General features: G+C 42.1%; 1 protein-coding gene across 1 annotated transcript in view; it reads left to right on the forward strand.

Moving 5' to 3' along the window:
• Window positions 1-16,478, forward strand: part of bicc1 (BicC family RNA binding protein 1) — a 111,370-nt gene that overhangs the window by 61,122 nt on the left and 33,770 nt on the right. Inside the window, exons 7-8 of the mRNA XM_088351530.1 lie at window positions 9,557-9,739; window positions 15,496-15,747. Of these exons, the coding sequence (XP_088207656.1) occupies window positions 9,557-9,739; window positions 15,496-15,747 (435 nt within the window). The remainder of the gene's footprint in view (window positions 1-9,556; window positions 9,740-15,495; window positions 15,748-16,478) is intronic.

Here is a 16,478-nt window from a genome sequence, read left to right on the forward strand (position 1 = left end):
GGCAGGAAGCAAGTTCCTCCAGTGAGGAGGGGTTTATCCGACATCTCTTCAGGATGTTCTTCATTTGGTCTTTGAACCGCTTCTTCTGCCCACCAGCACTGCGTTGGCCTAGATGTAACTGACCATAGAGGATACGGCGTGGCAGTCTGTGGCTGGGCATTCGAACAACATGCCCCAGCCACCTAAGTTGGCGTTGGGCCATAATGGATTCCATGCTGCAGCTGCCTGCCCTCTCCAACACCTCTGTGTGCGGCACTCTGTCCCTCCATGTGATGCCAAGGATCTTCTGAAGACATCTTACATGGAAGGTCTCGAGGCTCTTCAGATGGCGGCTGTAGATAGTCCATGCCTCACATCCATACAGTAATGTCGTGATACATACAGCTCTGTAGACCAGCATTTTGGTGTGGAGTCTAAGGTTGTTGTTTTGAAAGACCCTTATCCTTAGTCGACCGAAAGATGCTGATGCTTGCTTGAGGCGGCTCTGGATCTCATCATCCAATGAGCAGGTGTCAGACACTATGCTCCCCAGATATTTGAAGGTGGGCACCATGAGCAGGTGTTGCCCTGCTGCTGTGAGGGTTATTGGGTTTGGTAAGAGGTCAGCACTGGACTGACAGAGTACCTCTGTCTTCTGGGTGTTGATCGTCAGTCCCATTCTGGTGTATGCAGTTACAGCTGCCGAGAGAATGTTTTGCAGAGCCTCCGGTGTATGGGCAACCAGGGCACAGTCATCAGCATACTGTAGCTCAATGATGGTCTCTGAAGTCAGTTTGGTAGTTGCCTGTAGCCTCCTGATGTTAAACAGGTTACCATCAGCCCTGAAGTTGATGGTAACTCCAGCCTGCTCCTCCATCCTTCTACGTAGCAGTGTTGTAACACAGACGAGGAAGATGTTGAAGAGAACTGGAGCCAGCACACAGCCTTGCCTCACTCCAGTTTCGACGCCAAAGGGCTCTGAGCTGTGTCTTCCAACTACCACTCTGGCCGTCATCCCTGAATGGAACTGTGCAAGAATGGTGAGAAACTTGGGTGGACACCCAAATCTCTTCAGGACTTGCCACAGTAGGTCCCTGTTCACTGTGTCAAATGCCTTTGAAAGATCGACAAAGGCGATGAACAAGTCCTTGTGCTGCTCCCGGCATTTCTCTTGGAGCTGACGTGTCACAAAGATCATGTCGACTGTTCCCCTGTCCTTTCGAAAACAACACTGTGACTCTGGGATGACGCGTTCCGATATTTTGGAGATGAGTCTGCGGAGCATGACCTTGGCAAGGACCTTTCCAGCAGTGGCCAACAAAGAGATACCCCTACTGTTGGAGCAGATGGATTTATCTCCTTTATTCTTAAAGATGGTCACAATGTTCGCATCTTTCCACAGTTGCGGGACACACTCTCGTCTCCACACCTCTGAAATATATTGAAACAGTGTCCGTGTACAGAGGTAGCCTCCTACCTTGAGAAGTTCAGCTGGGATGTTGTCAGGTCCAGGGGATTTATTGTTTTTCAGGGTTTTGACTGCATGCAGGATTTCATTGAAAGTTGGCGGGAGGTCGAGGTCTGGCAATGTAGGATGTTCAGGGAGCTCTGAAAGGACAGTTGGGTCCACTGGGGTGGGCTGGTTGAGCAGGGTGTTGAAATGCTCAGCCCACCGCTCCACTATCATAGCCTGATCCTTGATTAGAGATGTTCCATCAGCAGATCTAACAGGTGCCAGTGAGCAGTGTCTGGGGCCATAGATGGTTTTTACTGCATCATAGAAACTGTGCATATCGCTTCTATCAGCGTGAGACTGGATTTCATTGGCTTTTGAGATCCACCACTCATTTTGCAGTTTTCTGAGAGTTCTCTTGGCCTCGGAACGAAGGGCTTGCCATAGCTTTTTATGGAATTGAGATTGTGGGTTGTTCAGGGTGGCTCTGTGTGCCTTGTGCATTCTGTCCAGGAGGGTTGAGATCTCTCCGGCATTCTGGTCAAACCAGTCCTGGTGTTTTTTAGTTTTAAAACCAACGGTTTGGGCTGCAGTGTCAAAGAGGGTGGTAGATATATAGGTCCACTTCTCATCCATCCCAGCCTCTGACATGACCAGCTGCTCAATGTTTGCCAGCCTCTCAGCTAGAGAGCAACGGAAGTTGTCAAGGGTGTCGCTACTGGAGAGTTTGGCACAGTTGAGTGTCTTCCTCTTTGAACCACCATGACGTGCTAGGGGCCGGACATGCATTCTGACCTTTGTCAGAATCATGCGGTGGTCGGTCCAACAGTCTGCCCCACGCATAGCTCTTGTAATGAGCACGTCCTTCAGGTCAGCCCTCCTCACGATCGCGTAGTCAATCAGATGCCAGTGTTTGGACCTGGGATGCATCCAGGATGCCTTATATTTATTCTTTTGTTGGAAGATGGTGTTTGTGATGGTAAGGTTATGTTCCGCACACAGACTAAGAAGTCTCATGCCATTGGAATTAACTTTTCCAATGCCATGGGCACCAATCACACCATCCCAGTTTTGCAAGTTCTTTCCGACTCTTGCATTGAAATCACCAAGCAGCATGATTTTGTCATTCCTCGGGATGTGACTGAGGATGTCATCGAGTGCCTGGTAGAAGCGATCCTTCTCTTCATCATTCGATGGTAGTGTTGGTGCATAGGCACTAACTAATGTGACATGTCTGCATTTTGCAAGTGGGATGCGAAGAGTCATTAGTCTTTCACTGACACCCACTGGTGACTCTGTGAGCTTCAGCAGTAGAGTGTTCTTAATTGCAAAACCAACTCCGTGAAGATGGTGTCCGCCCATGGGGTATCCCTTCCAAAAGAATGTATAACCCTCCCCCTCTTCATTGAGTGAGCCTTCCTCAAGGAGTCTGGTCTCGCTGAGCGCTGCCACATCCACATTATATCGCTTCAGCTCGTTGGCAATGAGTGCTGTTCTGCGCTGTGGTCTGTCCAGACTGGTATCCAGGAGTGTCCTTATGTTCCATGCTGCAATTCTAAATGCTATTGTTTTTCGACCGCATAGTGGAATGTCCCGACAGGCGCGGTTTCCTGTCCGGGTACTGTGCTGAGTGGGCAATCTTTAGGCCACCTTTTCTAGGCCTTTCCCCAATTGGGGTGAGCAGTGCGGCCACTAAATAGTGCTGCTCAGACGCACAGGGGTCTGCCGGAAACAGCTGCCACTCAATCCCAGCTGCTAACGACCCTTGCCCTGTGCCGCTGACGTGCAGAGGTCCAGCTAAGAGCTTCCAGCTCATTCAAACCTGCTCCCGTCACTGGTTACTCCATCGCCGCCAGACTTTTGTGGTCGGGGACTCAGGTAAAAGAAGATACCTGCGCAATGATGGTTTTTAAAGTGGCGTAAGGGGTGCGCTTTCCCCAACGCCACTATCTTGATTGTAGAGAAGATGGATCCAGTGGCAAGGGAGACCCTAGACGACCGGCATCTTCCCACAACTGCAGGCGGCTGCCGGAATCCAGGTCTGTGGGAAACCGCCTCAAAGCGTGCCGCCACCAGCTTTTGGGATCACTCTTAGTCTGGACTCTACCCTTCGACCTGTTCGGCTTGGGTAACCCTGCCAGGAGTACGAGACTCCCGCCGACATAGCTCTAGGGGTCATTGAGACGCACAAAGTGCCCCACCACGATAAGGTGGTGATCCGTCGGGGCACAGTACAACATACTTACAAGGTAGCGCTAGGAGACTGGCCTAAGTTGAAAGTTTTTAATTCGGCGTGACAGCAGTAGTTGCATTACTTTTGTGGGAGATGTCATGTTTTATTTTATTATCGTAAATCTCAGCCTGGTCAAGCTATTCTACTGCACCGAAGCCCTTGCATTTGAAGAACACATTTGAATGATTGCATGACTTGCTTATCAACTTTTGATTGTATTTTCACCGCCTTGGTAATTACGGTGGCCGGTGTACCAAAACCAACAAAATTCTGCCTGGGCATAAAAGTTTTGAAGTGCCATGCTGTCTGCTGAAACACGTCATGCTTCATCTGGCCTAACTTTGGTGAGCTTAACAGAGGTTTGAATAAGGCTCCGGCGCCCGTCCTAAAAAATGTTCATCCAAAAAATACGAAGTCAGCGTAAGACAAAAAAGGCGATAACAGAGGCAGTTTCCTTTTGGGAGAATTTCATTTCTGATGCCTACTCAATATGTGTATATCCCAGGACATCGTAATCGGTCTTTGTGTGAGTCACAGAAACACCAACGTGTAGGGGGGGTTTTGGGGTTTTTTAAGGGTTATTGATCTATCTTCGTTATTCATTATCCATTATCCGTTATCGGTCAGTTCTTAATACGCTACAAAGCCTAGGAGCCGGGACACTTACTCTCAGCCAAAAGGCTAAGCTAAGGTCCTAGCCCTATAGCCTTGCTGCGATCATTGCAAATGCACCGTTCCCGGAGGTACTGCAATACCGGGCCGATACGTGAAGTGGACAGAGCCAAAAGGCCAAATTAAGGTCCTAGCAATACGTGTAGAGTCCAAACCCCAGAAACCGGACCTTCCTTTTTATTTTGTCGAGTACAATTCAGTACGTTTAATATATATACAGTATTTTCCACACTATAAGGCGCACCTAAAAGTCTTAATTTTTTTCAAAAGCTGACTATGCGCCTTATAATACAGTGCGCCTTATATGTGGATCAATATTAAGTCGCAAAATCTTGCAACTAATGCAAAGCAGCCGCCGACTAGATTTTCCCCCGAACGCGAAGTAGTCCGCGGTGTATGCTGGGATTTATATACCGGCGTTTCATTGGCCAACCAATGTGTCAATCATCATTTGAATCGATCACTATTGGCTAAAGTTATTCGGAGGTAAACGGGGCGGATCCTTTTTATCATTTACAGGCTCGCATAGGCTAAAGGGGCAAAACAAAGCCTGCAATTGGCCGAAAAAGATGAATGTGAATAGCACGTTGGGTTGACGGCATAGAGAAAACAGTATTTTACTATTCTGTACTGTATTTGTAAATATTTTACTCTCCTGGATTTACTACACTCACGGATACAAGAGGACCATGGTTGCACATTATTATTGAACACAACGACTTTGGTGAGCTACTCCGGCTATATATTTTCCCAGTATCTTGTTTCAGACTGATAGCGATGTTTCTGTGATGGGTCTTTTTTTAAATTAAACTCAATTCCAAGTGTTTATTGTCATATGCACAGTAAAGTTGTGAGCGAAAAAGAAAATAGAAACTAAGGAATGGTTGGCATTTCTTGAATCCCAAGACTTTAACCTTCCGAATGATATTTGGAACGATGCATTTGAGTGACATCGTACGGACACCACATCCGCACGTGTCTACGACATGTATTTGCTTCTTTGCAAGCTTTCGGAATGTTAAGGGGGTAATAAGTTTGACTGAACTATCCGACTGTTTTGTCGACGTTCCCATTGTAGCGCCTTATAATCCGATGCGCCTTTTTTATGGAAGATATAGGACCAAAAACTATTTTTTGGGGGTGCGCCCTATAGTGCGGAAAATACGGTATATATATTTTTTATAATTAATCTTCATATTAGAATTATGGCTGTCAATGTATGAAGTTTTGGCTTTCGATCTTAAACTGACAAAATTTAGAGAAATATATTTTAAGTATCAAAAAGTGTTGTTTGAATTTAGCAGTGTTCGTATTGGTACTTAAAATCTGTGTTTTCAAGGATTTAAAACTGCTTAAATTTTGGTTGAAGTGCTTGTAAATGCTTTAAATTGTTACTATGTTTCTCAAAAAGGCTGCTTAAAAATTACGCCGACACTGCTCTTTGGTGGCTTCGCTGCCTTTGTATTTCTGCTTTCCTTGTGATAAACGGCAGCTGCCTTCAATTCCTACGGCGTCATCGTTCTCAACGGGTCGCGCCAAAGAGGACAAGTGCATGCTACACCTAAACAGGGCACAATGAAATGTGTATTGGTGCATGCATATTTGTGGCTCTGCAAAATGATCTGACCTGATCTGCCCCAAGCATGAAGTCAAAATAAATGTCTGTAGATCTGCGAAACAGGATTGTCTTGAGGCACAAATCTGGGGAAGGATACAGAAAAATTTCTGCTGCTTTGAAGGTCCCAATGAGCACAGTGGCCTCCATTATTCGTAAATGGAAGACATTTGGAACCACCAGGACTCTTCCTAGAGCTGGCCGGCCTTCTAAACTGAGCGATCGGGGAAGAAGGGCCTTAGTTTGGGAGGTGACCAAGAACCCGATGGTCACTCTGTCAGAGCTCCAGCGTTCCTCTGTGGAGAGAGGAGAGCCTTCCAGAAGGACAACCATCTCTGCAGCAATCCACCAATCAGGCCTGTATGGTAAAGTGGCCAGACGAAAGCCACTCCTTAGTAAAAGGAAGATAGAAGCCCGTCTGGAATTTGCCAAAAAGCACCTGAATGACTCTCGGACCATGAGAAACAAAATTCTCTGGTCTGATGAGACAAAGATTGAACTCTTTGGTGTGAATGCCAGGCGCCATGTTTGGAGGAAACCAGGCACCGCTCATCACCAGGCCAATACCAACCCTACAGTGAAGCATGGTGGTGGCAGCATCATGCTGCGGGGATGTTTTTTTAGCAGCAGGAACTGGCGGAATAGTCAGGATAGAAGGAAAAATGAATGCAGCAATATATAGAGATATCCTGTATGAAAACCTGCTCCAGAGCGCTCTTGACCTCAGGCTGGGGCGAAGGTTCATTTTTCACAAGGACAACGACCCAAAGCACACAGCCAAGATCTCAAAAGATTGGCTTCAGAACCACTCCGTGAATGTCCTGGAGTGGCCCAGCCAGAGTCCAGACTTGAATCCAATTGAACATCTCTGGAGAGATCTGAAAATGGCTGTGCACAAACGTCTCCCCCATCCAACCTGATTGAGCTTGAGACTTATTGCAAAGAAGAATGGGCAAAACTGCCTAAAGATAGGTGTGCTAAACTTGTGGGATCATATTCAAAAAGACTTGAGGCTGTATTTGCTGCCAAAGGTGGATCAACAAAGTATTAAGCAAAGGCTGTGAATACTTAAAAAAATGTTTTCACATTGTCATAATGGAGTATTTTGTGTAGAATTTTGAGATAAGAGATTAAATTAATACAATTTGGAATGAGGCTGTAACATAACAAAATGTGGAAAAAGTGAAGCGCTGTAAATACTTTCCGGATGCACTGTAAATCCAGCTACCAGACTTCCTACGCGGAGTTTGCATATTCTCCCCGCTCTTGTGTGGGTTTTTTCCGTGCACTCTAGTTGTCTCCCACATTCCAAAAACATACATGTCATGTCTGTCTCTGTGTGCCCCCTGCGACTGGCTGGCAAAAAGTTCAGGGTGTCCCCTGCCAACTGCCTGAGGATAGCTGGGATGGGCTCCAGCACCCCCGCAATCCTACTGATGATAAGCGGTGCAGATAATGGATGGATGGATTTCTAAAACTACAGATCTGTGCTACTTTTGTTCAGCTGGCTATTAGTCAGGCAAACAGATAATGTGTGTGATAAGTAGCGTTCATTTGAAGGGATAAAGAGAAGACAGAGACACGGTGCTAATCGCTATAATCACTTGAGCACAGGTAAATGACAATTGGTAGACATGAAATTAAGAAATAATCTTTTCTGCTTCCATAAAAAACAAAGCGATTGGTTGATTATTGTAATGTTTTAGCTTTTTTTTTTTTTTTACTTTAATTGACATTTTGTAAAACAGAGGGCTCTTTAAATATGTGTGTTCTTGTTTCCCATGTAACAAATTAGTTGTTACCCGGACGTCCCGCTTGCTAAGTTAAGCGGACAGTTGATGAAAGGCGGTTTCAAATCCAGCATTTTTGTGTCTTTCATCCTCACTTATCCCTAACTGGGATTTTCCAACTTTGGTTCCAACTTGTAACTTTACTTGGGGTCAGCTACGAGTCGGTCTATTCTTCATTGATCACACAGTTCTGACTGTCCTTTTTCCCGTTTTGACCTAAATATCTCAAACCCTCTGAGCAAACGCGATGCAAAGCAAAGACCAAGCGCATATGGGACTGATCAGTGGAGGCATTTTTTGGGTTTCATGCCGCTTGTCCTTCACAGGAAGCCAAAGCCGTCGTGGCGTGCTGCCCAACGGCCAGTGTTTGGATAACAGTTTTTTTTTTTTTTTTTTTTATGTGTGTGTGTGTGTGCACACGCATGGTCATAGCTTGCACGTTCTGTTTAACAGACTGCAAGAATACATTAACATGTAGGAAAATCATAGTGTGTTATTTGTTAGCCTATGCGAGCCTGATATCTGTCTGGGGTGAAAACCCGTGTTGCGCAAGATACATTTGTTCAAATCTTTCTGGCTTCAAATAGTAATTAGGTCTCCTGGTCGAATCTATTTACTTGAAAGACATTGGTTTGTGGAATGGCCCTAATAATTCTTTTTTTTGGGTCAGAACAGAATGGAACATGAAATCTGTTTGATCAATATGTTTATTTTTTGGATTAATTGATGGATTGGTTATCAAAAAGGATGGATCTGAATCCCTGAAGATTAAAGGGTTTTGTTATCCAAAACAGTGTTTCTTTTTCGAGCCGGGACACGGGGTTTGTTTTTTTTGTTTTTTTGTTTGTTTTTTTTCCATCAAAAAATCTTGGCACACCGTCCATTGAAAATGATTGAAACTTATCTCCAGGCACCAGGTTAACATGTTTTTTTTTTCAAGCTGAAATCATCGTTTTTGACTGAATTGGCAGTATATTTTTATAAATATAAATATTTATATTCATGAGTGTTTTTTACATGTAAATACACAAATACATTTAGCTGAAAAACACGATTATTAAGGAATTCTGGGGTAGGGTTAAATAAGCATATGATCCTACCTATTCCTTTTCTGACATGCACGTTACATTGTTTTTGTTTTTATCAAAATAAAGTTTATTCATTCATTCATTCATTCAACATTGTTTGCAACAAGCTTAGACATGGCACTCCAGGATAAACACGTAAAAAATACTATAAAGATAAAAAAGAGATAAAAGAATATGAAGATAAATAGGCAAAAGTACAAAAATAAGTTTGTAATTATCTCATTATGTTCCTGTACTACCAGATAATTTGAACAGAAAAGAAAAGAAAAACATGGTAATCTACCACCTAATGATATGGATGAATCCTGATTTTTTTTTCAGCCGATCACTGAGAGAAAACAAAGATACTGATGAATGGATCGCTGTTTTGTAAAGATAAAATCGATCAATTACCTTACGGCACACTAGAAAAGGTCTCACAGCACACTATTGTCCCCAGGCACACTCGTTGAAAAACACTGTTCAAAAGAGGTGTAACAATGCATTAATTACATAAAAGCTACAAATCAATTTGATAATCAGATAGTTGTTGATTAATTCTTTAGTTGTTACATCTCTATTTCAAGACATTGATGTTTCAGTTGCAACAAAAAAAAAACTTGGGTGTTGCAACTAGACAAGGTTTTACTTGCAGTAGTTAAGGAGAAAAGTGAATAGAAGTTAAGCAAGTATTTTATGCATGCTTTTGGACAATGCCTAACGTGATTCCATCTTCACTGGCTTCAGGAGCTGCTCCCTCTCGTGCTGTCTTTCGAGCTCCCCGCCATCATGCAGTCGGACCCCAACTCGGCCAGCGTGCAGGCCATATCACAGACGTACAACCTTGCTGTATCCTTCAAGCCGCCAACGCGACTCTACAGGGCCACAGGGGTTGTGCGCGGCTCCCAAAACAATGCCAATGCTGTCAAGGTGAGGAATTTTGAGGTGGTGGGGTCACAAATACAATGTGAAATTGAATTTATACATATTTATATTTAGAAGAATCAACAATTTGTGAAAACTAATTTACCGGAGCTAGGGTCCAGCTCAAGTGGGTCCGTTTTTATCAAAACATTCCGTTATTCTCAAATAGCTTTTTTCTCGACACGGGATAAGATCTAAAGATGAAATTGTAAAGGTATTAATATTTAATGACAAAATAAGCAAATCAGTTATAGGTAAATAATAATTATAGGGAACATACACTACCATTCAAAAGTTTCGGGTCGCCTAGACAATTTAGTGTTTTTCATGAAAAAGTCACTCATAATTAATAAATAAGTCGTCCAAGGTCTGTTCTTTTGCCCAAATGAATCACTTCCTTTTATTGGATAGTCTTAAGATGTCTTTTTCTTTGCCACTTTACCTTTGATTCACTGCCTCACTGTAGATGTTGACACTGATGTTTTTCGGGTACTATTAAATGAAGCTGCTTGTTGTGTATCTGTAATGCGTCTTATCTCTCAATTCAGAGAATTTAATGTTCTTAACCTTTTGTTGGTTGTGCCTCTCACTTCTTTTTCAACTCTGTTTAGAGGCTGTTTGTGCTGCTCTTGGAACAGAGTAGTACACATCGTTGTAGGAGATAATGTAAATGGTCTCTATTTATATAGTGCTTTTCATGTCAATGAATACCTCCCAAAGAGTTTTACAATGTGCTTCACACTTTTCCCTTGCGAACCTGCAACCTCTTGATCCCAAGACAAGCGCTTTACCTCCTGATTCAATAATCAGTTTAGCATTTTCTTGCATGGAAAAGCATTTGTATTATTCAAACCTTGACAGTCTGTTGTTGTAACGCAAAAGTTCTGGCTATTCTGAAAGTTTATTCAAACCCACAAATGGGTGGCTCCAGATAAGGGCACAAGGGTTTTCTAATTATCAATTAGCCTTCTAGCGCAATTACAAAACATAATACATATTTAGAACACCGGAGTGTGGGTTGCTGGAAATGGGCCTCTATACACCTATGTATCATTTAAAAAACAAAAATAAAAAAACAGACATTTACAAATAATGTAGTCATTTACCACGTTAACAATGTATGGGGTGTATTTCTTAGTTTTATTGAAAAAAATCTGCTTACCATTAAATACTAACTTTTGAACGATGGTGTAAGACTTGAGAAACCGAATACATTACGTGTGTAGAAAAATCAGATAAGTCAGAAGTGCATCTCTCTTTCTCTCTTTCTCTTTCTCTTTCTCTCTCGTTTTCAATAGGAACATTTAATCAAGTACACTGACAGTTTAAAGCACGAAGAAGACCTAAGTTGCATTTTGCAAACTAATGTTTTTTTTTTTTTTAAATTGCGCATGCACTGTTATTGTTAGTTACATTTGCAAGTAAATTGTTCCCAATTCCATACCCTTTTAACCAATTAGCACAGAGGTATCAATATCAAAATTGCGTGGGTCGCACTAACATTACCTTTCATATTAAGGCAGGGGCCTCAAACTATCATTCTGCGGGCTGCAAATGTTCTGTGGGGCGCGAGTGTGAGAACATAAGGGTCTTTGAGAACCCCCCAAAAATTAAATGTGGTACTCAACTCCCGTTTGCAGCCATATTGTTTTTTTGGTTTTTTTATTATTTGATCTGTACATGTTTCCATGGCAATCCCCAACGCAAAGGAACCATCGTTCTTCAGCCCACCAACACAGTTTTTCCCACACAAGCCGCCTCATTTCGCCTCGCCGTCCCAAAGCCAAGAGGCTGCTGAAAGATGTTTAGATGGCGTGAACTCTGCTGTGGGGGCGCACAAACTCTTAAACTTTTAGCTCGGCCCACTCTCGCGGGCTGCTTCGGAACGCAAATACTTTCACTGGCGAGTGGGCTCTGGCCTGCCGAATAGTTTTCCCGTCTCTAGTGCCAATAAATAATGCCCATGCTTTGCCAGAGAGTACATTTTCAAGCCTCCATTAAATATATGCATGTATTCTTCTGCATTACCACACCTTCTTGAGCTAAATCAAGTTTGTATGTTTCATAAACGTGTTACAAACGTCAACGAGTTTGCGTGTAGGTCAGAGTCTGTGAGTAAGCCATAAGAAGGTCCCCATGATTAGTTGAATGTGAGAGGGCTATTATTCGGTAAAGAGAGACCCCGAGAATACTTTAAGGATCGCCAAACCTCGCTGCGGTACTCAAAGATTGGTTCCCCCTTTACACGATGGGAAAGATGAGCTTCACAAGGCTGAGCAATCGTTTGCTTTGGTCTACTTGACGTGTCGACAGACACATTTTGGATTTTTCAAAGGCTTTAGAGAACGGGAGTATTTTTTTTGAGACACATTTGATCACAATATTCTACATGCGCGTTTATTGTTCATTTTTTAGCCAGGAGTATTCATTGTAGTGTCAAGACAATATTGACGTAGCTGGTAATACTACCATAATTGAGGGGAAATTGCTTATTTGAGGATTCCAGCACTCTAGGCAGTAAAATGAATGTTTATTTTGATTCTTAAAAAAAACATTGATTGGTAAATTCAGGTGGACATTTTGCAATATTCAGCAAAGTTTCTGAAGTAAAAAGAAACAAAACCAAATGATTTGACATCCAATAAATGTAAGCAAAATAAAGGCTGTGATTGGAACCTGATCTTGACCGAAATAGTCTGCATTTATCTCGTCATCTTTTGTAAATTTACAAGCAAAATGAACTGGTGACAAGGCGAGATGAGATTTTTGCCAATTTGAACTATTAAGGGAAAAAAACATGTCCTGTGATTTTAAGACATTTCCCAATAAACTGTAGTCATTAAATGATTACAGACGCTGCCCTAATTACGAATGAGATACGTTCTGGACAATCGTTAGTAAGTTGAATTTGTTCGTAGGATGCTTCCGTGCTATATTTTGTATGGAATGTATGTTTAAGGTTTTTATAAGTAACCTGTATTGTTTTGTACTAAAAAATAAACATGTAGTGAAATAATATGCTTTATAAAGATAAATAAAGTTAAGTTTAACTTACTTTTGGAAGAAGAGCTTCAAGAGTTTAGCGACTTCCTCCTTCGTGGTAGAAAGTGGCCGAAAAAAAGCGATCCAAGCATTTTCTCAACCGCATCAAGCTTTCTTATTCCACTTTCATTTAAAAAGAAACAGCTCTTCTCTTCTTTACACTTTACACATATTGAATGTATGCATAAGATATTAAACAATAAAAATGTCAAAGTTCTTAGCATGCTGGAGATACAGAATAGTATGTTTACACACGACCTAGGAAGAGGAAGAGGATTTCTTCTTTTGGGTGGATGCTGGGTGAGCTCTCACAGCGCCACACGCCGAAAGTGGCGGAAAGGAGCACTACAGTACTGTCCTGAAAACTCTGAAAAACGTGCACAATACAAAAGCTAACTTACAGCAATGTTCAGATATTTTTCGACATCCCGAAAAAAATGTTCGTATATACCGTTTTTCGTAACTCGAATGTTTGTAAGTAGGGTCGTGTCTGTACCTGTATATCTGACCTTCAGAGAAATGGTGATACATTTATCATTACTTATGGTGATGACTATTCTCACTACTAAGTAGCATAAGTTGTTTACCAAAACTACGTCTTACTCATGTATAGCACCTAGCCGCATTATGCACTGGATTAGCGGTGTGTTCAAATACCATACATATGCAGTATGGACTTTCTAATGTTCAAAGATAAAGTTCTTATGTTTGTTTGTTTTTTTTACTGTTTTTACCCTAGTTCTTTTTTAAGACATTTGATGTCCGAGTACATTTAAAAAAGTAATTTCTCTAAATAAGTTTTGCTTGATAAAAACTAATAAGGTCAATATGTTGTTAATGGTCCGGATGTTAATGGCTGGCAAAGCACAGTATTCATACGTACAACAGTATGCACCCAGGCATGTTCGCAAGATAGAAGTGAGCACTGCTTGTAGCACAAGAATGTGTTGGAGATCGCACTGACAGGTGATTTGAACAATTCTTTGTGAGGTTGACATTTTTAAACAGCCAAAAGCTCCAAAAAGTTGATTTTGCGCTGTATGTCTAGTTTTAAAAAAAGAAAGGTCAAGAGACTGCTATAAGATTGCAGGATTCCATAATGTGTTATACTATAAAGATTGTAATATACTGTATTCATTTGTTTAAAACACACATTTCCTCCAGACTTCCTGTGCGGAGTTTGTATGTTCTCCCCGTGCTTCCTCCGGGCACTCCGGTTTCCTCCCACGTTCCAAAAACATGCATTTTAGGTGAATTGGCCGGTCCAAATTGTCCCTAGGTGTGAATGAGCGAATGAGTTGTCTGTCCCTGTGTGCCCTGCGATTGGCTGGCAACCAGTTCAGGGTGTCCCCTGCCCACTGCCCGGAGATGGCTGGGATGGGCTCCAGCCCCCCCGCGACCCTAATGAGGATAAGCGGTACGGCTAATGAGATGAGACACATTTCCTTTTCACCTAAAAAAGAACTCAATTTGGGTTTTATGGTAGTATAATACCGTATTTTTGATTGATCAGTCGACCGCAATAACAAAACATTGGATGCAACAAAAATCAAACCTGGTTCGCGTAGGTGAGAGTCATTATTACCACTCATTATTACACTGTTTTTAGTTAAAGTACCAGAGGCAAATGTTAACGAATTTACAAAACAGAAAGTCATCCTGAAGGACACAAATACAGGCAAAAAAGCACAACTCTTTGGTATCTGATGATGAATCTGACTTTAAAGGACATATAAATAAATACATTGTAAATTGTATTTTGGTATTGTGTTAATGATTTATTATCATTAAGTAATGTTAATAATGGCTGCTGGTATTCAACATTGTCACCTACAATGCATAGTTTGAGCTGAGAAAAAAATAAGACTGATTTTTATACCCATTTTTAATTTTAAAAGATGAGGCGTACCCGTCATACATGAGTGCCCGTTATACACTAAAATATACGGTAATATTGAATCAAGTACTTAAGTGCAAGTGAGCCTGTAACCAGGTGATTATTTTTTGTTGTTAGGTCAGCAATACAAGATTTATTGTCTTTTGCATCATTTTAGGGGAGCAACTATTCTTTATTTTGGTAGTCATATGTTTTTTTTTTCTTTTTTAAATATTACAGAACTGTGATAAATAATGGAGAAAAGATAAAAACTCTTTTGACAACTGTTTTTCATAAGATTGGGGCTCATTGTACAATTTCTACTTTTAGTTGCCTTAAAGTACATTGTAGACCAGGCTTTGGGCACGTTCACAAGCAATATATGGCTCTTTTGATGAGTACATCTGACTCAGATATAAAATAAGGGCCATGGTAATCTTCTCTATGAATTCCCAAATTTAGTGTATGGGAAGCCGAATCAAGACATTAAGCTGACTGTTCATTCCAAAATATGTAAGGCAAAGTTTTAACTACACTTTACACTCATAGTGTTATACCCACAGACTACATTTTGGCTATACGTCTTTAAGGAATCCTTTATATGGAAGCTTATTAAACAATCCAAGTTCACTGTTAAAACATTTTATGATAAAAACCCACAAAAAAAAATGTAAACACCTGAAATTGCCAGGCAAGCATCCAGAGAAATTTAATTGAGTCAGCAGTAAGGTTTTCTTTCATTGCTCTTTGAGTGATAAAGGTTCCCAACCCTTGTTGTAGACTTGTTAGTGTTGAAAATCTTCTACATAGTGACAAATGACAATGCTTTTTCTTTGTTTGCCAGCGTGGCACGGCAGTGCTGCTGGAGCACCTGGCAGGCAGCCTTGTGAACACCATCTCAGTCAGCACACACCTGGACATCGCTCCCCAGCACCACCTCTTCATGAAAGGCCGCAACGGCAGCAATATCAAGCACATCACCCAGCGAACGGGTGCCCAGATCCACTTCCCGGACCCTAATTGCCCCCAGAAGAAGTCCACTGTCTACATCCAGGGCACCATCGAGTCAGTGTGCCTCGCCCGTCAGTACCTCATGGTGCGTGTTTTGTGCCGCCTTCAAACCTCTGCAGTTTGTTATTGTGGTCGGCCATTCGGCAGCCTGTGTGGTAGCCATAATGGATGGAGAAGTCTGAGTTGCATGGGCTCGGTATGCATGGGATGCAAGGGCTTCGTAGCATAACCGCCGTGACCTTTTTGGGTTTGGTAAGAACGTTGGCCGCCTCTGCATTGGCTCTAGCTGAGACGTTGCCTTTGCAGCAACTATTAAGCTGCCACATAGCTGCTTGTTAGACACATTATCTTACTTGCCGCTAATGATGATGATGGTTTTGGGGATTATTTTGGCAGCAATTTGAGGCAATTTGGTTTGGGTAAGGAAGTGCTATACAGTTCATATTTTCTTTAGGCTAACCTTAAACCTTTAGGCATCTTGGTTCTGGGTTATGAAATGAAATGAAATGATCTGCATTTATATAGCGCTTTTCAAGTCAATGACTTCCCAAAGCGCTTTACATTGTGCTTCACATTTCCCAATAGCGGCCATGATCTGTGCAGCCATGTAAGGTGCTAACCTGCTTATTGGGGGTACTGGGGATTCAGTGTCTTACCCAAGGACACTTCGGCATGTAACACGGACAAGCCGGGATTCGAACTGGGATCCCTTAATCCTAAAACGATCGCTCTACCTCCTGAGCTACTGCCGCCCCATTATAGATAATTACGAGATGCTAGATAGGAGCTCTTGGAGGGGTATATTTGTTTTTGTTC

The sequence above is a fragment of the Urocampus carinirostris genome, chromosome 13 (assembly GCF_059441175.1).
Source record: "Urocampus carinirostris isolate Australia breed hairy pipefish chromosome 13, RoL_Ucar_1.0, whole genome shotgun sequence".
Classification (NCBI taxonomy): Eukaryota; Metazoa; Chordata; class Actinopteri; order Syngnathiformes; family Syngnathidae; genus Urocampus; species Urocampus carinirostris.